At 37.4% G+C, this 25,590-nt stretch overlaps 1 protein-coding gene across 1 annotated transcript in view; it reads left to right on the top strand.

Moving 5' to 3' along the window:
* PCLO (piccolo presynaptic cytomatrix protein) overlaps positions 1 to 25,590 on the top strand; it is a 362,471-nt gene that overhangs the window by 223,524 nt on the left and 113,357 nt on the right. The window contains exons 9-10 of the mRNA XM_054056434.1: positions 2,362 to 2,443; positions 21,369 to 21,494. Coding sequence (XP_053912409.1) covers positions 2,362 to 2,443; positions 21,369 to 21,494 — 208 coding nt within the window. The remainder of the gene's footprint in view (positions 1 to 2,361; positions 2,444 to 21,368; positions 21,495 to 25,590) is intronic.

Genomic DNA, 25,590 nt, shown 5'->3' with positions numbered 1-25,590 from the left:
TCTGTATCTTCAACTGGGGGAATAGTCAGCTCGAAGGGCCTCCTGGCATATGTTCAGATAAAGGGAAATCAACTTTAGTGAAAGATATGAACAATTAAAAACACAAAATAATTTGTATTCTACAGGTTTTCAAATAAATGAGTAGCTTTCAGGTAAACATGGGCATTAGTGGTTAAAGTAAACTCATCAAAAATAGTCTAACTGCTCTTCTTTGCATTATCTATATACAGCAACGACTGATTTTTCCTATTTATTCTGCCACTTTCAGACACATACTTTTCTGGAGGTAGATGCCTAATGACATGTTCAATTTAAGTAGTGATTCCCATAAACAATAAAAAATAATATGCTACCCTGTATACTAATAAACTTTAACAGTTTTATTCATACTCATATGAATCAAAAAGATTCTGGAAGTGAAAGTACTGAGGAAATAATAGCCTAAAGTAGGAGAAGGTCTATATTTTCTGATATATTTGTCAGCAATCACAAAATATGGCATTGAATATTATTGGATTTTTATCCAATTAAAAAATATTAAAAAACATTTAAAAAACAGTCTTTCTAAAGAAAGCTAAGATAGGCCAATCAAAAAAAATGTGAATTGATATTTATGAGCTGCAATGTTCCTTACTTAAATTTAAATGCTTCCATTAAAAAGGATTACAGCTAAGGATCTCTTCAAATGTGTTCACACAGTTCTCTTGAATTGCATTATTTTGGCGGGTTTTTTATTTAATAAAAATAAAATCAAGATACATTCTTTCAGGGTTTTTTTTTATTTTATTTTCTGTAAGCTACACATGACAAATACATTATTTTTGCTGTTAAATTGAACTTGCGGAATATCTGGTAATGGCATTGAAAACATAGCAATGTTCTTATCCATTTATAAGTGTGGAAATCTCACAGTAGTATAAACACTTCTGGTAGCATTAGACCCCGTGTACTTGCAAAATTCTGTGAAAAGTTCTAAAGTCTGCTTGATTTAGTGTTCTGATTTATTCTCGAGTACTTGTCAACTACTAAATCCATGTCTTTTATGTCTGAGATTAATTATAGTCAATACACACACAGTGTGTTACAGAAGGACTTCAGCCTTCTAGATGCAATATCATCCACTGTATAAGAAACTAAATTTTGACAAAAGATGTATAAACTCATCTGCTCACTGTGGGACTGAGCTAAGTGAGTCCCTTGACTTCTCTGTTTGTTCTCCCATCATTTATGTGTGCTATGCATTCACATTATGAACTCTCCAGGGCAGAAAGTGAGTTTGAAGTGCTTAGATCAGGGGGAACTTAATCCCTTTAAATGTTACTGTACTATAAATAATGGTAATAAACCCTTGGCAGCAGGCTGCTGATATCCTGCAGCATATCTGTGCTGATTAATATTGTTCCATTGGCTCCTTGAATCCACCTCCCCCAGGTCCCATCCCATTGACACTCAGCCTGCAGCAGTCACAGGTGATCACACTCTCTTCATGCCATCTGGGTGCAGTGCTCAGGGTCAGCACTAGTGTTGGAGAGGCAGAAAAATGATGGATTCAGCTTTGCTTCCAAAAGATCAAAACTGCTGGCAAAGAGGATGTGTGATATATGTGATGTGTGAATATTGTAACAAACACTCCTTCTGCAAAGGCACTTTGATATGGACTCACGGTGATTGTCGCTGGTAAGTGGGTTAGTCCCTACTGCATGGCTTTTTCTGCACCCATACCATGGGGCAGGTGGGAATCGTCCCATCTGGAAACCTGGCTCTTTCCTGCATCACGTGGAGATGCGTTTCTTTCAGCTTTGACACTTTCCAGTATCAACACAAGCCAAATGTTGCACATTTTCATGCAATATGTAACCCTACCAGTTTTAGGCTGGATTTTTCAAAAGGCTTTTGAAATTTGATGACAAGCAGTACATTGGGATATGTGGTTTTGCTGAAACTGAAGCAGTAATTCTTTTACACATCTAAACGTCATTTCGTTGAGATCTGTATAAACAGGATTTTAGAATAATTACAGGAATAATATTTAATGTAATTATTCACTTGAACATTGGTTGGACAAAGGAGTAGCGTTAAGAGAAGGTACAGAACACAGTAACCACCTTCTTGTCATTAGGAAATAAAAACTAGTCATATTCAAAATTAATCAAGCTTTATGGAAACAAACATTCATTCCCATGCAAAAGGATTTTGCAGCCTGACAAATACCTTGAAACTTAGGGGAGCGTTTGAATTGTGAAGTTGTGATATTTCCTTGGATGAACTAAGTTTGCTTGTTTCTGTTTCAACTGTCTAAAAATATTGATACAATTCATGTTATTTTATCCATTTTATGACGTGCATATTTGTGTTCCTCAGATAAATGGGAAGCCACTGCAGTACATTTTCCCTCATACAAGGTTGAAACTACTGAGAGACCCAAAGGATCACACAGTTTCAGGTAAAAAACAGCAACCTTCTATGAGACATGATAATTAATCTGATTTCATGAGTCATGCAAAAGGTTTTCAGTACTAAAAATAGCTCCTGTCTCTTTCACAGTAGGAAATTCAGCGGTCATTTTAAATCTTTCTAGTTGGTTCTAACAGAAAGCAGCAGTGTGGAAAAAAGGCCACAACATCTGTTCAAGACACATAAGCTGTACAGACATTAAATGCAGAGGGAAAATCTGTTGTTATACATAACAGCAGCCTGGTTTACTGTTGTTTTTTATGTAACTATATTCTCTATATGAAAAAAATTTATGAAGTAGGTTTTTGTAGGTGTTCAACATGTACAGAAACAAGAATTCTATTTTTTCTGTACTGGAGCTGTTCTACAGAGGTGGGTAGCAGAACAATCAGATCACATTTTTCTGTACTATCTTCACATCGAGACATTTATCACAGGACTTCAGATTTTTTCTCTTTTCCTTAACGCTATCAAAAATGTTCATGTAAGTCTGAGTCTACTTGCAGAAGAGATGAAAGTGGTAAAGGTTATATTCATTCACCTCCCGGACTGTGAGCAGGAACGCAGCGAGATGTTTTCATGTATCAAATTGTAAAAGGCTGCCACTTACTGGATCTGGCACAGGTAATTGCAGAAGTAATTACCAACTGCCAGCCCTGGTGTTCCCTCGAGCATTAAGCAGAAAGTGGTACAAACTTACTTGAATTGCTAAATATTATTTTCACAGGGTTTCTGGCAGTAAAATCTTGATCACTTCCACCCCCTGTATCCACCTCATATTTAGGGTGTTAAATGGATGTTCTGTATGTATTATGAGGTATTTGCTTGCTAGTCAGTGTAACGCCTACAGATTATGTTGGGATGCATAAAGACCCCTCCACCCACACAGCACAGGCTGAAAGAAGCCACAAAGTCTGCTGCTGTGTCAGCCTCCACTGCCCCAGGCCCTTGCAGTCCATAGGAGCTCCTTGACATCTTAGTGGAGAATTTTGCCCTGTGGGTGATGAGTAATTCTGTGATCCAAGCTGCTCTCTTGCCCAAGAACAAGTGGAATTACAACCACTCAACTTTAACTTGTGATTTAATGTTGCTGAAGGAATGCTCTCCTATGTAAAGCTACTTACCCTCCTGCAATATATACTTATTCAAAATTCTCTACTAGCTCTTGTGCTGGGAACCACATCAACGTGCTGTGCATCAGGGTAAATGCCTTGTAACCAACGACTGGAAAACCAAGGTGTAGTTATTGATTTCCCATTTCCTAATGCCCTGCACAGCTTGAGATCACACAGGGTCAAATATTCACTCAGGAAATTGCTCAGGCTTCACAGCCCACATTAGGATTGCTCACTGCTGTAGCTGTGCTCTATTGTACCTAAATTCTGATTGGAGTAAGCAAACTTAGTTGTGTGTCTTCAAGCTGTGGTCATACTTTTGGGTTTCAGTACAGATACACTAAAGACCTGCACAAATTCAATTCTATATGATGTACATATAGATTTCCCTACAAATATGAAAAGGTTGAAATACAAATTGTACAGAAAAAAAGCTAAAAGTGGAATAGGGTACCAACAGGGTACCTTGAGCCAGAAGAAATTGGTGTATTTTTTACATCTGTGAAGTAATCGTAACTCCTTGACTTCATGCTATCCTTCCTCCCCTTCTCAGTGCCTGAAGGATTAAAGTACACAGAAACTCTTTTTAAATGAGTAGTGTTTCTACTCAGCCTTAAGCTTTTCAAAGGGCTTTTCCAAGAGCCACACACATGGGGTTTATTCATTTTAAAGAAAAATACTTCGATGAACCATTATCTGCAAACTAATAGCAAGTATAATTGTTTATTAAACAGACAGTGACTATTAACCAGAGGCTGGCCTAGAAATATATTATGCAGAAAAAGTTACTTAAAATTCTGGTAAATTAAACAATATATACTCTTATATCGCCACAGTTACCTCTCTACAAGACTGGTGGATGCTAACATGCATGTCGTGGTTGATTGGTTGGCTTCCCGATTTCTTTCTCATTGTTTCTTTGTTTCTTCTCTTCCTCTCCTTCTTCTGCTCTCCCTTTCACCCTCTACCACTCTTTCTTATAGAAATTACTAAGCTGAGGCGTTGAATCATTTTATCTACTGTCTGCCTTCTAATTGTTGCATAGGCAATGGAAGAGTGTATGCTAAAAACCCCGGCAACTCTCAATAAGGCTCACATGGGGAGTCAACTCTCTCCAAGAGAACAGCCCATCACTGTGAGAGGGCTGATGAGTCTCTGTTGCAGCCATCCTTGTGGCAGCATCTTCAGCTGTGTTGGATGAGACTCCTTGAAATGTTGTATTAGTGGACCTTTACAAGCCAGCTGGCCTGCGGTCCATTGTTTCTGATATCTTAACGGTATTTACCAAACAACCCCTGCCTTAGCTATGTACAAAAGCCTTTTCTGTCTGGTCATTTCTGCACATCCAAAAGCAGTTTGTACTGATGATTTAAATGATCCAGGTGCAATTTGGTCAGTTCAGCAGCAGGAGCTGCCTGGACAGATGCCTGAGACTGACAGGTTCTCCTCTTATGGAAATAATGAACACATCTTAAATATAAAAATAATGTATCTTAACTGGTCTATACACAACAGTAGCTACATGGGAAATCTCCCAGACTGTCCACAACTGTCCACAACATCCACTGAGAGAACTGTAACTGTTGATCAGTTTGTTTTGATGGGAAACTGGTGAGTGGCTCAGCCCAGCACCTCATCTCACTGGGGGTGTCAGCCTGGGCAATAATGATTCTTTGTTCTGAGTCAGCCCCAGTATTCAGCTATACCACAGCTGTAACTTTGGGGCGAGCTTGAATTTCATCCTAATATCTCCATTATAATTTTAATTCCATAGATCTCATCACATAATTACAATAGTGGAGGTTACTGCATGATTATGGATCCAGAAAATGTCACATTATGAATATCAATAAGAAGATTACTCCCAAATAATTTCAAATTCAAGCTGTATCACTACATGTTAGGTGAATATTCATGCTGATTGTTTGCTTTCTTGATTAATGAAAACTGGCTCTGAGGTACAGATAGATGCCTTTACTGCCTGTTACATAATCTGGTATAATTTTGCACACAAAAACATTAACTGCAAATTTTAACATGTGAGTGAGGTGTTAAGAAGCAAGCAATAGGACCAAAATTATGATGGCGAGGGAATAGTAGCTCTAAATGAAAAAATAAATGTATACATGCTAGCTGACCTCTCTCTCAGATTCCTGTTTCTATAGAGTAAGCCATCATCTAGAACTTGTAGCTCTTCTCAGGCGGTGCTGATAGATAAGAAGGAATTGCCAAGGATTTTCTCTAAGTAGATGGATTAATAATTTGCATTAAAGAAAAAAAAATTGGCTTCATGGTTATGCTGAGTTGCCAAAGCAATGATGGCAATGATCACTGAATGATAATGTTGCAGTGTTTAACACTCCAGAATCTCACTGTTTGTTTTCACTGAGAATCCCTGATTCCTTTTGGATCATTTAGCACAGCAGCATGAGCACTGTTTAGTACTGCCAGCATTTTCTCTTCATGTTTTTGACATGTTGTAGTTATATTTGAAAAAGTAAAGAGAGGATGTGGCTATTGAAGGTAATCAAAACACTGGCAATGCCCTTGGAGATGTTGCAAAGATTGACATTTACGTTGTGTAATTCCTGATTGGAAAGCTGTTTAGGCACACTGGGTGAAAACCCAACAAGGCAAACACATCTCGGTACGTCTAGAGGTATGATGGATGCATTTAAGTCACAGGTAATTTTTGCTGCTTTGCCTCACTTAGGCTGAGTCACAAGTAATTCTTCCCTTTCCAAAGGTATATATTCTGTCTTCCCAGGAAGCAAAATATTGTAGAACATCCTTTTCAATTCTGATGAAAAAATAAATGGCAGAGAAGAAGTTCAGAAAAAGCTGTGAACCTCATAGAAGAGTAAAGAAGAGAATTAGACTGTGGGCAGAAGACTCTACCCTTAATCTGCACTTTAATAGTGATGTCAGTGAAGCTGCTAAGAGGATGACAGGATAGCTGTAACGCTGCACAAACGTCAGAGATGCCTCATACTCTCCATATGTATTATATAATTCTTGCACACAACACTACATTTCTGCAGCATGCCAGCTCATGGGCTGCTAATCCTCACAGACAGGAACAAAATTAGAAGAGTCGTTGTGTAGCAAGACATCATTGCCTTATCTCTAAATCTATAACCCTATATATTTAGGGGGGTGTTCACTTGCAAGTTCAGCAAATTGAGTTCTTACAGCAAGTTACAGAAGTGCAGTGCTTATGTGATTACTAATCAATTAAAAAACATGTTAAATATAGTTGCAGTCAGTGTTGAAAGTGATAGAGTAGTCAAAGACAGAGCATGAGACGTGTAACCCATCTCTTGTCCTCAAACATTTTTCTTGAAGTATTACTTATCCTGTTTCTTTGGCTTCATGTTGAGAAGAACTAAGATAATACTTTGCACCAAACCCCAATACCATCCTCTAATACTCACTTGTCACTGGGGAAGAATTTCATCCCTAATTAACAGCCATCATTCCCTTAAACACTCTCTTCTTATCAAAGACATGGCACAGAAAGTAAAAACCATCAACAGAAATGGACAGAGGTGCTAGAGCCAGTCAAGAAAGAGATTTTCCAGGGAAGTCCTATGGCAGTAAGTTACACCAGGAAAGGAAATAAAGGGATGGAGACGTCTTTTTATGTCTTAAGAGCAATCTCAGAAAGAACTTAATAACATTCAGGGTTTTTAAAATAAAAATGAAGTCCACAAACCAATGTTTCTGTTTGTTAGAAACATTTTGTAGAGATACAGACCACATATTCCATGTTTATGTGCGTTCTCTCCAAATTAACTTAATTTGAAAAGCACTAGTGTGTTTATGCATTGAAAATACTTTCCTCTTTGGCAGCTCAGTTGTGTGTGTATTTTTCAATATATAAACATCCTTTGAGGGATGCCTAATAAGATCTTAAGATGAGCAGAGGTAATTAAGAGGGCAGTGTGTTTGCTGGTTATAAAGGTCCAATTTATTGCCACAGCTTTCACGCAGAAAAGGCTGCAGAAATAGATCACTGCAACATGACCAAATTACAGTTAACTAAAGTTCCTAGGTTCCTGTGGAAAGCTGACAGGAAAGCAAGCACATAAGAATGAGATTCACAGAAGCCAAACCAGAAATCTCTCTGTTTTGGAGATAAGTAATTCAGGTCAGCACTTTCTCATGAAGAACTAGAAGATGAGACATGCAGGGATTCTTGTCATTGGTGAGACAACTTGTCAAGGACATTTTAGGAAAAGTTAATAATTCAAAAATGTCAGTTTAAGGTTTCATTTCTCAGGTGAGACATAAATTGTCTTAACAACTCTCAGAGGGAAATGAAGATCCTGTGTTCCCTTCTTTCCATATCGACTATCAAAAAAACTGCACAGATTTAATAATTACCCTAGAATGAGGCAGTTACAAAGTGCAATTAACTGGAAGTTGGAATAGTTTAAAAAAATTACATTTTGGATATGGCTATATTCTTTTATTGATTATAAATGGATCATGAGGTGACTAACTTGGACAATTTTTGTCTTATAAAGATCTTAAATTAGTTAAGATGAACAAATATGGGCTTATGTATAAAGAAGTTATAGAACAATCAAAAGAATAGTAGAGGACTAGTTGTCTAAAGGACCACATTGCTCCTCATCACCAAGGGACAAATGCCTACTTGAGCTGGATGTAGTTTCTGGAGCAGGATACGGGAACGTTTTGAGAATGATTGCCTTCATTTCACTATTTAGCTAATCACAGATTTGTACAGGTCTTTGAATTACAATAAGTGTACACTCCCGGGCAATCTGGATGCAGGATGATTAAGGTTAAGACGTTCTGATTCTGCAGGTCACTGACACAGAGAAAATGTTCATTGTGGATTGTCTCGTATCACCAAGATAACTAACGTGCAGATTCAAGTGAAACCTTTGCTTTTTGTTTTCTGTGTTTCTGAAATTCTTTAAAAAAAAAGAAAAGTAATTAAAAATAATTTTGTCAACACTTTAAATTGTGGAAAAGTTGCTTTTCTATGTTTTATGTTATGTTTTTATGTTTTTATCTCTATTTTTCTATATTACTTCCTTTTCTTTTTTTTAATTATTACTTCATTACAAGCTTAAGCTGGGTATAACAGAAGTAAGGCATTTCGTTACTTAAGGACATTAATTCAAACCAAGCTTAGATGGGAAATTATTGGATACAGTTACTAACTTCATTCAGTAGTGACTGATGTCATCAGGAAAAGATGATGTGTAATGAACCAGAGGTCTTAACATGTGTCCTAGCAGATGGTTAACTATTTCCAAACACAAAGCTAGCCTGTACCCACAGATTGGATGGTAGTAAGAAATGAACTGTCAATAGCCACAAGATCCTTCCAGGGGACAGTCTGAACAGCTACTTTGTGATACGTCTTCTGAGAATAAGCCATAAGCTTCTGTCTGTGCTGTTGCCGGCCGAGGATCTTTTCCAAGCAATGAGTCAAAGTTAATTTGAAGTTTAATAACAGAGGAACTACAATTGCTTCACTTGTTTTGTGTAATTTTTTATAGTCTTACAATGCTTTTAATAAATTTTTCACCAAAACCAGATATCATCTTCCTCTTTGAAAATAGAAAGAAAGTTCAGTTTTTCACACAGACTTAAATGATTTCAGGTGTTACTTTTTTTGGAAGAATGGTATTTTGCAATTTATAGTCCCACTTTTCCCCCCCCTTCTTGACAGATACCCATGCAACACTGTATCAGTTGATTTCTTTATGCAGGAGAATTTGGATGAGATATTGCTGTGGTTTTCCTTTGAGAGGAACTATCCAGTGTGCAGAGCCTTTACAGAGTGGTTGTTGTGCACAGTATCATCTTTCCTACAGATGCCTCAAAATGTTAATCAAGAGTCATCAATGTTCCTCATGATATGTACACTCTCTGTAGTGTCTGCTGTCCCAGAGGAAGTGATAGAGTGCAGTAGCTTCTATTTAGAAACAGAGAATAGTTTGGGTTCAAAGAGACGTTAAAGATCATTTAGTTCCAACCCCCCTGCCATGGGCAGGGACGCATCCCACCAGACCAGACTGTTTGAGGACCCACCCAACCTGGCCTTGAACACTTCCAGGGATGGGACATCCATAACTTCCCTGGGCAACCTATGCCAGTGCCTCCCCCCCTCACTGTGAAGAATTTCTTCCTAATGTCTAATCTAAACCTTTCCCCTTCCAATTTAAACTATTCCCCCTTGTCCTACCACTACATGTCCTTGTAAAAAGTCCCTCCTCAGCTTTCTTGCAGGCCCTCTTCAGGTACTGGAAGGTAGCTATAAGGTCTCCTCAGAGCCTTCTTTTCTCCAGGCTGAACAACCCTGACTCTCTCAGTCCGTCCTCATAGCTGAGGGGCTCCAGCCCTCTGACCATCTTCATGGCCCCTCTCTGGACCCATTCCAACAGTTCCATATCCTTCTTATGTTGGGGGTGCCAGACTGGGCACAGCACTCCAGGAGGGGCCTCACAAGAGTAGAGTAGAGGGGGAGAATCACTTCCCTTGACCTTCTAGCCACGCTTCTTTTGATGTAGCCTATTTGTTGGTCTTCTGGGCTGCAAGTGCACATCGCTGGCTCATGTTGAGCTTCACATCAGTTAGCACCCCCAAGTCCTTCTCCACAGGGCTGCTATCAGTCACGTCCTGTATCAAAACTGTAGATTGCTCTGACACAGGTGTAGGGCCCTGCACTTGGCCTTGTTGAATCTTATGATGTTCAAACAGGCCCACTTCTCCAGCTTGTCCAGGCCCCTCTGGATGACATCCTGTCCATCTAGTGCGACAGCCGCACCACTCAGCTTGGTGTTGTCAGCAAACTTGCTCAGAGTGCACTAGATCTCACTTCTGTACCATCAATGAAAATAATAAACAGCACTTGTCTCAGTATGGACCCCTGAGGACACTTGTCACGGATCTCCATCTGGACATCAAGACATTGACCACTACTCTCTGAATGTGACCATCCAGCCAATTACTTATTCACCGAACAGTCCACCTATCAAATCCATATCTCCCCAATTTAGAGAGAAGGATGTTGTGAGAGGCTGTGACGGAGGCTTTACAGAAGTCCAGATAGATTACATCCATTGATTTTCCTATATGTGGTCACCCCATCATGTTTCCATTTCCTCTTAATCCTGTCCTTGAGTTTATCAGCTTCATAAAAAGAATTTATGATAGATACAGCCTTTGTGCTCCCCAAATATCAGTGCCATGATTAACAGGTGAATCATAGAACAAGAAGGAGAGAAATGTGTTTCTTGCTTCCTTCCATAACTGTACGCTGGACAAGTGTACACGATACCCTGGACAAGACTTTTAGCAGGTGTAGTTATCTTCATTGTTGATTCTGTTGCTGTTTCTTAAACACCAAAGTTGAAACAAATGAGAGAGTTCAAAATCGACATTTTAAACAATGAAGTTCAGCTGTCAGTCAGTGACAGTCTGTTGAGTCTGTGTCAGTCTATTGAGCCATTGGTGTCTATCAGTAAACACAAACAGAGATCAATCTCAGTGCCTACAGGTTTTTTATAGATTTTTAAGTTACAGTCTGCTGTAGATGACACCTTAGATTATATGTGACAGATCATCCAAAAATAAGAGACCTGTATCTTGTTTTCAAGTAGATATAAGTGCTACAAGATTCTGATTTGTAGAACGATTTGTGATATTTCAGAATGATAACCAGTATGCAAATCAACATGAAGCAGATTTGCAGCTGACATATATTAATGCTCTGCTGTTAAAACTACTGGAATATATCTGAATTCCGTCAGCACAGGATTTGACCTCATGTATATTTTATGTTTTAATTGCCAATGACCAAGAAGAGGAATAACTGAGTAGTCTTAATCATGTTTCTAGGAAACAATTTCATTTAAGCTAATTTCAATTAGAGAGCTGGAAAACAATTCTCCTGAGTGCAATACTGAAAATGTTGTACCTATCCAGACAACCACGCTTTGATATGGATCATCATGTTGTGTCTTCCACATAATCGTACAGGAACAATAAAGCAAATAAAAACTTAACCTGGATTTTATTATGCCAATTACTTTTCCTGCTACTTTCCAAGTACCTGATCTTGGGTTTGTTTGCTTTGTCATGTTTCCTCTCTGTCCATTCTCCAGATTTTTCAGATTGCTTTGTTAAAGATATGGTATCTAAATAAATAGCTTTCGTTTCTTCATGGGACTTTAAAGTCCAAAGGGAATTCATTGCTGTTTTTTTCTGTGGCTGACAGTTCTGTATCATACAGACAACAGAACGTGGTGTAAAAATGTTCCAGCAGATAAGGGCCTACCCACACCCTAGCATATGTCTGGTCTAGATAAGGCTGGAGGAGGAATGGAGAGATAATGTCTAGCAAATGAACACAAGAGTAAGGTATGTTCTGTCATTTTTTATAGCCAGATAGACTTTAAAGATTTCTTATTGTTTGATTTGATTTATAAGTTCTCCTAGCTATAACATAGTATCTTGGCACATTGCAAAATCTTTCATGCTTACTGTCTCATTTTCATTCTGTATCTTAATGCTTTTTCTAATTGCAAACATCAAACCTTGCCCCCCCAAAAGGTCATCTTTGTACTTCCTTGCTATAAGTAAGCCCATGGGTTTAAAAATTGATTTTGAAAGTATTATTAGAAAGTGATGAAAACCATATTTAGGCTTGTGGCTCCTTCTTCCCTCATTGATATGTCTGTGCATTGGCTCATGGGTGTGAAATACAATACTTAATCTTTATTTTGAGTTTGAAACATATTTTCGTTTTCAAAGTACTTGGACTTGTGTTGTAGCCCAAATCTGCATCTTGCAGATTAAGTGAATTTCAATGTTCCCCATTTTAGTTGTGTATAATTTCAACTCCAAAGCACATAATATCCAAAGGTGGTAAGATGGCCGCAGCTTTCCAGAACCAGAATAAAAGCTGATTTTCAACTGCCATCTTGAAGGTTGTGCCCCTATTGGTTTAGAAATCCAAACCAGTAGTGTTTTTTATCTTTCTCAAAAATTCGATCAATGAAAACTCTATTAAAAATTCATGTAGCTCTATAGCTGTGACAAGAGTCAAATTGCCACTCATACTTATGAATTCCTTTGCCAATTTACACAAACTCATGTGTGATTACTGATAATCTGTTATGCATTTTAATTGCTTCTTTACTTTCTTTACTCATCTAATTAGGCAGACAAATGCTGTCGTATTTTGAAAAATTAGCTCAGAGGAACTACTTATTTAGCATGTGAGCAGTGTTTGCTCAGAACTTTCGGGTCACATGCATGCATTCTCATGCCTGCACTGAAGTTGTTGCTCCTGATGGGACTTACCTAATAATTAAACAAAGTTAGTGCCTGTGTTGTGTGCTGGAATTCTATTTACTTTTGTGAGAGAAAACATCCCTGGGGACTTATTTTTCAGCTTTGTGTAAAGGAAAGACTACCAACTCCAGCAAAAGCCTGATGTGCTCTAAATTATTCAGCTTTTCTCTGCTCTTTTTTTTTTTTTTTTTAACCTGTAACTTATAGAAAGTGTTATTGACATTTGTTTGGAAAGCCAAACCTAATTGTTGCTTAAATGCTGAATAATTTCAGGAAATCTAGGCGGTTTATAGTCTAACGGCCGTTGTGAAACTGCTCAGCAAATTAGGAAAAAGAAGATAAGATTTCATGAGGTTCTCTGTGAAAAGAGCAACAGCAACAGCTTGACAGGAATCTGATCTTTATTGTCCTCATAATGGAGAAAAAAGACCAAATTGTAATTGCAGATCTCAGGTTATGGACAGCTTACTCTAGCAAAATAAAGTATAGCCCTTCTGCTGTGTTGCTACTGTGACACAATAAAATATACAAGGGGATAAGATTTCATAGTGGTCTGAGATACATTGAGCTATACAAATTCAGCATAAATAAGTCTAATTGGACTGTCACAAATGAGTTTAGTATTTTAGATAAAATTCATATTTAAATGAAAGTGCAACAATAGAGTTTGATGATAAGGTCATGCTATTACTTACTGCAGGAAAGAAATATATGAGGGAAAACCTGGCTATATGTGTTTATAGCTAAAGGATTATATATACTTATACGCAAAGCATTATATGTGCCCACCCAATCCCCTGTGTTGCTTAGCTCTGGAGTTCTAAGTTCCATAATGCTTATTCCAAATTCACTTACATTTCTATCTGGACATTCATTGAGTGTTTGGTCTGGAGTTCAAATTCAAGGTTGTGCAAAGCAGACTCTCGGGCATCAGCTTTTATGAAATCAATAATTTAGTAGAGGAATATAGAAACATGGTTGGGGAGAGAGGCTGACTCCCCAGAGAGGGGCTGACATGAACCAAACAATCCCTCAGCAATTATAACCTTACAGAACACTTATCCACTTCCCTATGCAATGGTTCAGTCCTGTAGTAATTTTTGGGTCTGGGATCTTCTTGTTCCTTATTGAATTCCTTTTCTGTCTTTCAGACAAGTTGTAACCTTATCTTAGTGCTGCTGTTGTTGATGATCTGAACCTTTGAAGCCTCTTTATTTTCCTGTTTTTCATTTATTCTGGAGGGCATCTTTTACCTGAACCAGTTACACGTGCTGGGAAAGCTTTTAATTGGAAATTCCCAGCTTATGGTCCAGTGCTTCAGAGCAACTCTTGCTACTCATGTTAAGAAAGCTAAGCAAACATGAAATCAAACAACATTATAACTCTAAATGATTTATTCTATTTAAAATATTATTTATTTAGGCTAAACAACTAATCCTTGTTAATGAGGAAAATTGCCTGATTCTGCAGTCCAGCTGCAGTCCAGGGAGGATACAAATGGGGCTCACCAGTGACCGTCGTTAGTAACAGATTTCATTGCATCAAGGAGCACCCTTGAGAGGTATCCCAGTGCAAGGGAAGATCATCACTGTGTAGCCACACTGCCCAGCAGGGGGAAGTCAAAGCAGGCTCACTTAAGCTGTCATATTTATCATATGTCAGCTGTCATATTTATCATATATGTCATAGTTATCAAATAACTCCTTATCAGTGTTCATTTTGTTCTGCTCCTTGTGGGTTTCTTAGAGGAGTTCTTAGGCCAGCTGTGGTAAGGCCTTTCCCTCCTCTGGAGCCTAAACCAAACCACTGCTAGTTTGGTTAAAGTGGAGTGTGTGTGTGTGTGTGCTCAGCACTTCCATCTCCACTTCCCTGTGTCAGGAAGCTGTAGAGAGCAATGAGATTACCCCACAGTCTCGTTCTCTCCAAACTAGACAAACAAAGAGTCCTTAGCGATTCCTTGTAGGACATTCTTTCCAGCTCTTTCTCCAGCTTTGTTGTCCTCCTCTGGATGCATTCAAGGACCTCACAATCATTCTTAAATTGCGAGTCCCAGAACTGCACACAGTACTTAAGGTGAGGCTGAGCCAAACCTGAGTAGAAGGGGATAATCACCACATTTTACTGGCTGATTATGCTGTGTTTGATGCACCCCAGGATGCAGATTGTCCTCTTGGCTTCCAGGGCACATTGCTAACTCATAGAATGATAGAATCATTTAGAATTCTGCAATAATTTAGGTTGGAAAAGATCATCAAGTCTAGCCATTAAACTAGCAGAGAAAAGGCCAACACCCACCTCATTGCAACCTCCTTTCAAGTAGTTGTGGAAAGTGATGAAGTCTCCCTTCATTCTCCTTTTCACCAGACTAAATAACCACAGTTCCCTCAGCTGCTCCTCATAAGACTTGCACTCCAGACCCTTCCAGAGCTTTGTTGCCCTTATTTGCACACACTCCAACAACTCAATGACTTTCTGATAGTGAGGGGCCCAAAACCGAACACGGTATTCAAAGTATTGCCTCACCAATGTCGAGTATAGGGGGACAATCACTTCTCTGCTCCAGCTGGCCACGCTACTGAACCAAGATGCTATTGGCCTCTTTACCTGGCCACACTGCTGGCTCATATTCAGCCAGCAATAGGCCAATATGCCTAGGACTTTTTCCCACTGCGCAGCTTTCCAAGTGCAGGGCTAACACTTAGCCTTGTTGAACCTCTTACAGTTGACCTCAGCCCATTGATCCAGCCTGTCCAGATCTGTCTGTAAAGCCTTCCTTCCCTCAAGGAGACCAACACTCTCACCCAACTTGGTATTGTCTACAAACTTACTGAGGGAGCACTCCATCCCTTCATCCAGGTCATTTATAAAGTTATGAAACAGAACTGGCCCCAGCACTGAACCCTGGATAACACCACTTGTGACCAGCCACCAACTGGATTTAACTCCATTCAAAACAAAACTTTGGACCCAGCCATCCAAACATTTTTATATCCAGCAAAACATATGCCCTTCGAGCTATGAGCAGCCAGTTTCTCCAGGAGGATGGTTGTAAATTGTGTCAAAGGCTCTACTGAATTCTGGGTAGACAACATTTGCAGCCTTTTGCTCATCCACTAAGTAGGTCACCTTGTCATAGAATGGGGTTTAGATTAGTTAAGTAGGACTTCATGCTGCCTGGGCCTGATCACCTGATTGCCCTGCATGTGCCGTGTAATTGCACTGAAGATGATCAGTTGAAGTTGTCCTAGAATTGAACCTTTAAGGACACCACTGGTGACCAGTCACCAGCCAAATGAAGCTCCATTCACAACACTTTGAGCCCTGCTCTTCCACCAATTCTTCCCCTAGCTTACCATGAACCTGTTCATCCCACAGCTGGACAACATGTCCAGAAGAGTGCTGTGAAGGGCAGTATCAAAAGACTTGCTAAATCCAGAAAAATGACATCCACTACATTCTCTTCATCCACTAGGCAGATGACCTAAAGTTTCTATGTTTGCATTATCAATTTTTTTAATTATTTACTCACAAACTAGCTGTAATATTTTAGTATCCATATTTGTTTGTTTATCAAAGTATAAAAGCAATTTAGTTGCATGACTTATGCTGTTCGAGCTCAGCATTAAGCATTGTGGGGGTTTGGGTTGTGGGGGGCTTTTTTTCATAGTATGCTGCATCTTAAGGCTTTAGTTAAGATTAGGTAGGGGAGTAGGATTACACCCTCGGGAGATCAGTAGAAGCAGTTGCAATTGATTAGTAGTCTTCTGGCTTTGAAGCATCCTAAAAATTATTAGATCTTAAATGTGTAAAATTCCCTTTGAAGAGACATTTTTCTGACAATATTTTCCATAGAAATCAATCCTCAGAGTTCAGAAAGGTGCTCCCTCTCTCATTCAAAGCATGGCGATTTTCTTTCTGGTGGTTACCTAGTCCCGTGTCTTCTAGAGAAGAAAACAGTAGTTCATTAGTCTGAAAACCTAAAATTGGAAGATGAATGTCAGGTTATATCAAAATGGTCTGAGAGATGGAAATTAAGACTCAAAAATTTTAAAAATAAATAAAAAAAAACAAGGGAAAAAGAGATCTGAGAAAGCACACAATTGATATTTTTAAACTATCCACATTCAAGGTGATAAATTGGCCGATGTCATTGCAAATAGACGTACTAAACCAATATTTTCAATTGTTATAGTCTAAACAGTTTTCAAATATGATATTTACATGAGAAAATACAGTGACATCAAATATGACAAGAAATATTTCTTTGTCAGCCAGAACAGAGCATTTAAGGCTCAATGGGCAAAAAAGAACTCATTCATTCTGACTTCCATGAACTGATTGTTTAATAATTTAAGTTAAAATATTTCTTCTGGTATTGTCTTTGCAACACAGAAATAATGAAAAACAGTTTTTCAAATTAGCGCAAACAAATTAAATTAAATAAACTGTCCCCTGATTTGTCCAGCAACAAAAACATGCACAGAAACACACACACACCTCAGTCCCATGGTTGTCCCTTAGCAAGCATGTTCTTGTCTAGTACATCATGTCAGTCATACATTTGACTCTAAAACTTGCAGATATAAAATCATAAGCCTTTTCAAAGCATCTGACAATAAAGTTCTTTATATGTTATCACAGAAAAGAATTGATTTTATTACCAGCAATGCAAACATCTTAGATTTGCAAAATCGGAATGAATATCAGCCATGATTTTCAAAGGTATCTGGCATAGTCATCCATAGAATTGCCTCTGAAATCGAGTGTCTTGTACAACCTTTCATATGACAAACAACCTTTCTACCATTCTATTATATTGAAGCTATCAGATGTAGAGATATTACCGTAGTATATCATGAGAGAATTCTGACCCTGTAGACTTACTCTGCTATGTGCTGAAAAGCATACAATCCTAGTGATAAAAAGTCCATGTACTGGCTGTGTGTGTTAAAAGTAAGTTATTGTGTGTTTGTTTGTGTGTGTTGTGTATTAGTAATAATTTTTCACTGGATTTACTGAACTTTATAGTTCCTAGTTGTGAGCCTCAGATCTGTGACGCATTAACAAGTCTTTTGATAGTGTTTGATCAGCAGCCCTCTGATAAGTGTGCAGAACAGCCCACATTAATTTCTAAGTCTTAAGGATGGACTAAAGTTTAAATGCTTTTATTGGGGTACGCGTTTACTGTGTGCAATGAAGTGCTCATGGTTTTGAAGACTACGTTATTCAACTTTAGTAGAGAACATTTAGACCTATCCTTAGAATGGTGGATTTGCTTTCCCTATCAAGTCAGGAAAAATAATTTTACCAGAGCTAAATATAAATTTTGCACTGAAATAAGATAATTCATTTAAAATAACTATGCAGTTTGTTGCAATTATACTGAAAAACTACTTACTTTCTATTTCCCATAGAAATTCTAAAGCACAGTCCTAGAACACTGATATAGCTATTGTTTAAAGCGCAGCATCTTTTCTATGGATCAAATCATTTGTGTCAGAAACCAGCCAAACAGCGATATGTTTAGTTAATCAATTAACATTCATACCAGGTTTATAATTAAAGGAATATTAACTACTGTGATGGATATGTCCTGTAGCAGTTATTTAATTATATTCCCTGTGCCTGTAAATAGCTTAGGTATTTAGGTGGTGTTAGTTTATGTTAATTACATTGATCTTTCTACATTTTTATTTCAGAAGATCCCCCTCAAGCTGAAATATTTATACTTTTCCGATTTTTAATTTGCTGTTGAAAGAAAGACAGACAACTGTTCACTTGTCAGGTCCCAAAAGGGGTTTAAAAAGATTTACATTCTTTTATGTTATATTTGCATTACTTTACATCCCCAGGTGCAAGTCTTGCAAGTAACTGACTTTCCTAAAGATGTGGCTCAACTCTTCAAATTACAAAAGGAGGAAAAATACAGAGAGGGGTCAAATTGGCCAATATTTAAGCAACAGTTTCAAGGAACTTAAGATTGAATTTCATGCTATCCTCTGAGTAACCACAGCACCTGCTCTAGATACTTTCATCATTTTGCAGTGGGTTTTTGAACTGACAAAGTTGTACTGGACAAAAAGCAAGGTAAACTTGAGAAGACATTCTTGCCATAGCAAATCTTTATGCAATTATTACAATGTCCGGTTTGTCCTAGGATTGAGTTTACATACTCCCTAAATCTCTTATCTGTTCTGCAAGTATCAAGACTAAATATCACCACATAGGTAAAACAAAAATACAGATGCTGAAATGCGTTTATATGACAGATCTGAACTTTGTCTTAAACTTGGATGTAAGCATGATCTGGAGGTGAATTATGTTGAGCATATGCATACGAATTCCTACCTATACTCCTGGTAGTACCATACCAAATCAACTTCTCCTCTTACATTCTATAGTGGATAAATAGTAAAAGATACGGTCTGTGAACAGTGTTGATCATTCTTCATTAAAACTCAAAGTCTATTGTACCACTCATCATACACTCGCCCCCAGACATATCATGGCTTATACCCAGGTTATTTACCCCTGAAACTCATCCTTGGCCATCAGCCCACACTGGAAAGATTCACTGAAAGTTCTGTATACTGATAGAACATTACCAGTGGTCATCCTATCACTGAATCTCCACCCAAATTTTGTTATGTGAGGTTACAAAATGTAGATCTAATGGAAATATACCATCTCCCCAGGACCAGTCCGTACCCATCATCTTAAGTGACACTCACCCCTGCCATTGGTTGTGTGGTTGAACTTCTTGCTTGCTCCAGGAATGCATACTCAATATACTCAATAGTATATTGAAAAAATATGAAGAGTAGTCTATTCATCTCAGTGCATTAAATATATCTATATACACTAATGACTATGCTGCAGATCTAAGAACAATGCTCATATATTTCCTTTTAATTCTTCACCATTATTTTTCCATGGTTCCTGCACCAACCTGTTTTATTGGTTTATTAGAGGGATACACCAGTTTGGTCTGGGCTTGTGGTGAATGAGCTGTTTGTACCTTAGGTAATTCCTGCTAAACCACTTAAGTCAAGAGTCTGCTGTGGTCGTCCTTACCTTTATATTGTGCTACCCAGGATCCGTGCATGTATCTGAACAACAGACATCTTCCAAATGGAAAGAAAGTGCTTGTTTGGAAAATGTCTAATATGCAATGATGAGGAAAGCTGAGGCAAAAATGATACAGATTTAGCTAAACTGTGATAGAAAAAAAAAAAAAAAAAAAAAACCAAAAAAACTAGTGGAAACATTTTTGGCCAGAAACTCAATGTGACTCTCTCGCTTCTAAAACCAACTCTGGGCTGACATCAAACTCAACGGTATTAGGAGGAAAAACCTTGGTCTAAGAAGATAAAGCTTTGCAGATAATATGGTGAGCTTCCTATAGTTGATTAGTCTAATCACTCAGCAGGTTTGGCTTTTTAAAGTAGTAAATTGAAGATTAATCATTTAACCATTACAATTAAGGTGGGAAAATCAGTCTTTACTTTCACATCAAAGTGTGAATCACTTCATATGAAATTTACTTTTTCTTCAAAGAAGGAATTCGATTTTGTTGCATGGGAAGTATTTTTTTTAAAAAGCAAGATGACATGCAAAATTGGCAATGCATAAGATTAGCTTTGTAAGACTATTTTTTAAGCTTTTGTTTTCACTCTCATTGTTCTGTAGATAAGGGAGATTAGTGATCTGCTTCTCTTCAGCTAAAATAATTGGAGTGATAAAAATCATTTCAACTTCTAATTTTTTTAAAAAAGGAGGAAATACTTTAGATTCGATGATGCTTTACACAGACTGTTTTTCCCATTCCAATAATTTGTATAAATCTCTTGTAAAATACGTCAGTTAAAAGCAAATATTTAAGAAAAATAATGGCATCTGCCAAATACAGGTTTATGTAAATGTATATGCTTTGCTGCTGGAACTCAGTGATCTCTGTCTGTCTCCATATTTATGTGATTCTAAAAGCTCAGCTACTATAATTTTTCAGATAAATTGCATTCATGTTTATGATAAAGCTATCCTTAGAATCCAGACTTCATGTGGATTTCTATCCATTTAATGATATTCAATTAATACTGCAGGCTGTGGTTTGCTTGAAATAGCTTTGCCATGATTTAGTCCTTTTGCAGTACAGTAAGGCTGTCAGATGAAGGTAAGATTGGCTTCAATGTAATTTTTAGTGAATCAGTTATTTGTGTGATGCTAGTCACACAGTAGTTACTCAAGAAGATCTTTTTCTTCGCTGAAAAGCTTCTACCCAAAATTAAGTCTTTGGGAAAGTGGCAGATGGGACTGCAGTTAACCTCAATCTTCCAAACATCTGGAAGTTATTGATGACATCCTTTAGTAACCTCCGATGAGCTGTTCTCTTTCTTTCATTCCAGTGAATTATTAATTACTTCATCTCTGTTTAAAGTTTTCTTTATCTTTTGATCACAGGCAATGGACTGGGAATCCGAGTTGTAGGTGGGAAAGAAATTCCAGGAAGCAGTGGGGAAATTGGAGCTTATATTGCCAAGATCTTGCCTGGGGGCAACGCAGAGCAGACTGGAAAGCTCATAGAGGGTAAGATAATTGTATTATCAAAAAATGGAACTATGTGAATGTTGAGGGTTTGGTAGAATTATTTGTATTACACATTTTTCTCTTGCACAACAGACGTAATCTTCTGCAAGGAGTGAGGGGCCTCTGAGAGCCTTTCTAAACCCCCATGAGTCTTAAAGCAGAAAAGGACTAATTGAAGGTCATTTTATGACTTCTGTAGCCAAAAAATATTGTCATGATGAGCAGTACTATGTCACGTCTTCAGTAATGTATGCCAGCATACTGTCTGCACTAGGGGTAAGACAAGAATGGCTAGAGTCCAACTGTGTATCATGGACATATTTCATCAACATATGCTATGGACCTGCTATTTTGAAGATCTTTGACCTCACTTGATCATCTAGGTACCTATGTTTGGGATTACTTACATTTCTTAGTTACCCAGGTAAAATGGATCACAGATCCAGTTCTCTCTCAGTTACATGCACTAACTTTTATTGACATTATCTAAAGTCAGACTTGTCTGAATTTATCAGAACTAAGTTTAGTTTTCCAGTTGAAAACAGTCATCCAACCTGCCTCAACAGGCAATAGAGAAAATAAGCATCAATAGGAGGAAATTGATTTAATCTACCACAGACCTCTGTTTCAAGAATAGGGAGTGTCTTCCTTATTTAATTCACTTTAAGTAGACTGCATTATACTGCACATTGTCCTTTAGGCAACTAAAGCTAGGTGAAATTAATTTGATTTAGTTATCATTAATTTTTCTAGAATTATTGCAGATGTGAAGAGTCTGTCTTATAGCAATGTATTTCTATATATAATGACATAAATTATCCCTTCCCTGTATAACTATTTTCTATTTCCTTTCTTTTCATATAAATATCAGTATGGACCTGAATGACCAGTTTATCCATGGACAAAACTGTAAAACATATTTTTAATCAATTCAATTGATTATTTTTATTTGTTTAATAAAATCGGATATCCAGGAAAAAAAATAACAAAGGAAATAAGTAGGAATAATAATTCTCCCAGCCAGAATTCAATTCACATAAGTTTTCTGAATAATAAACATGCAACAGAAGTCACAGCTAAATAAAAATTACTTTGCAGATAAAAAGATGAGTAAATTGATTAAAAAATGTATTCATAAAGACTAGTTTAGATATGTTGTGAGCATTATAAAACAATGTCACCTCCACTCGTATTTTCTCTGCTGCTTTTTATATCCTCAGTGGTTTCTTTGTCAACAGTTTAAAGTTACTCATAAAAAAGCTGCACATACGCTGATGTCAATTTTAAGTGAAGAAAAGATGTATCAAAAAATCTTCCCTTTTTTTCACCTTAAGAGTTAATTCTGCCATTCATATTTAATGAGTAGTATCTCATTCGTCAGATGTTAGAATAGTGTTATTTATTGCACTTCTCCTTCTATTCAAAAAGAGTCTTTCATAGCTGTGCTAGATTACACATGCATTGTTCCAATACCAAGCAGGTGAGGAAAAGGGTGTGATTATTCAATATTTCTCAGAAACTGTGCATTTCAAGGAAGAGGATGAGAAATTACTGCTTGGGATTATCTCCGGTCTTTTGATTTCTCTTCTCAGGAACTTTTTTTGAAATTGAGGTTTAAAGAAGTTCTTCATTCACCACATAGGTATATTTTAGCAGCGATCAAGAACATCTTGGATTTACAATAGCTACAGGAGAAGTTCAGACATGGCAGTTTGCTTTTCTGTCTATTTATATGATGTATTTTGAAGTTTTATTCATATTTTATTGAGAGATTTACAGGACAGTAAAATATTTATTCCTTTGTTTCATTCTGCCATAATATGATCAGGGTCTGACCTTTATAAAAGTAGCCTGGACTTCGGTGTGCTGCTCAAATCAACTCCATAAAATCACTATACTTTTAGTCTGTAAAATTTGTCCACACAAAGTCCTAAAGTATGTTTTATTACTGATGTGTTAAATGTTCTGTCAGAGAGAAAAAATGTTTTCTGCAGAATGCACCATTCAAGACAAACACTTCTTACTGTCATTTACCTTTTAAATCTCGCCTTTATATCTACTTTACTTTTTATGTCATTTTAGATGGCTATCATAGATCAACAAGGAATATATGGCTACTCCACTGTTTGTTTTGATTTTTTTGCTTTAGTGGAAATACAGCTGATATACACTTAATTTCTGCTCTTCAGAACTTCTAAAATTCAGTGAGATCTTCAATCATTCTCATATTGATCTCTCTAAATCCAGCCAAATTGCTAATGTCACCAATACTGCAGATATTCTTGTGTCTGAAAAGAAAGACTACCCTCCACTTCCTTTCAGAGTTATTTGCTCTTTCACATCACATACAGAGAACTCTATGTCATTATTTGTACATGACAATCATATATTGATAATTTGTTCAGTGATCATGAGTCACTTTTTCTGCTAAATGCTATGCCACTTCAAATCAGAGTATATAGCTAGTCATCAGTTAAACATACACTAATGCCATTGCAAGTTAGTATCTTCACTCATTAGCCTTTCCAGGAACAAGATTCACTGCAAAAAAAAATCGCATCAACTTAATTACTTCCTCAGATTCTGAAAATAGAAAACGCTGAGTCAGATCTGAGATCCCTATCAATAGTGTAAGGAACAAGCATAGATTTACTTTGGTTACGAAGGAAGGCAAAGTTCCATTGGCTGTCTGCATTACTGCATCTATGAAGAAATGACACACTTTAAAATAGAGATAACGTTCCTTTCCTTAGGCAGTAGCAATCCATAAATTTTTTCCCTATTTAAACAGCTTTGGAGGGGTCTTGGTGCTGAAAAGTTTATTTATAGTTCTGACTAGCAAATACCAGCTTTCTTGGTTCTCTCACCTTGAATTGCTTTTAGATGTCAAAAATATCACTGATTCGTTGCTCCCTCGCATTACAAAAACTGGAGGTGGAAGACTCATTCCACTGAGCTCATCAAGTGCAGGGACTGTGTCAGTTTGACAGACATTTCTGTGCTCCTTCTTGTGTTGACAGAAACATTTTAGTTATATTCCACCTGAAAAATCTACTGAGATAGATTTTATCCTGCCAGCACTTTTCAGAAACAGAAGAACCTAGAGTGAAGAGCAGAAATAAAGTAGTAATGTATGTTACCAACTGCTGTAAATTTACTGGATGCCCTTGGCAATCAAATTTTCTTATTGGACCATTTCAGTAGTCTGACTAGGGAACCTGGGAACTGATGAACCATGGCTGTCCTTGTTCCATGCTTTCAATCAGCCAGACATACTGTGTTGCAATGCTTAAGCCAGCTGACATTCATGGGATGAAGAGATTCCCTGACATTTCAGTCTCATGGCTGCATGCTAGGGAAGCTGCATGGTCTAAAAGCTAAAGGTGAACTTGATTTGTGGTGATCTTACTGCCTTTGTTCAACAGAAACCATGACACTGATCAAATTTTTGTTATCTTGTCCGAGGCTTTATGAGGACATGTTTATTTTTTAGTATGTATGTCTCATTTAAATAGTATCTTCCCAAACTTAGAAATAGGAAAATCATGTATAGCAAAGATAAAAACTCTTATTATTAAAAATACTGAAATAGCACCCCTAGCTACTATTTTATAGCACACATAATAATGTAACATTTCTAGCATAACAGAGGATGCTACCTACCTTATGAGTCACAGACCTTTACTGTAGAATTTTACTATGTAGACAGTCCATGCTAGCAAAAAGGCATGCTATTCAATTCAATTCAGTTGAGTTTTGCATTTTATAATGTAATAAAATATTCATCATACAGGTATATTTCAAGATTCCCCATCCTGAAGCTGCTCCAGTAATATTATAAAAAATTACTGATATATGTATAGACAATGAAAAATAATGCCATCCTGTCAAAGACGTTAAGTAGGTCAGAGAAGAGAAAATACTCTGCCATTTGAGAGTTCTGTAGTAGTCAAGCGTGCCCTACCCCTCTGACCAATCCTTAGGTACTTGTTTTGATCTAGATGAATAACAACTCCCTTCAGGTTGCAAGAAATATTGCTCTTCAAAACACCATGAAGGTCCTCTAAGAGCCACTTGCAGCCTAATGGGAAGTACG

The sequence above is a fragment of the Cuculus canorus genome, chromosome 1 (genome assembly GCF_017976375.1).
Source record: "Cuculus canorus isolate bCucCan1 chromosome 1, bCucCan1.pri, whole genome shotgun sequence".
Lineage (NCBI taxonomy): Eukaryota > Metazoa > Chordata > Aves > Cuculiformes > Cuculidae > Cuculus > Cuculus canorus.
This window is presented reverse-complemented; position numbering and strand designations above follow the sequence as displayed.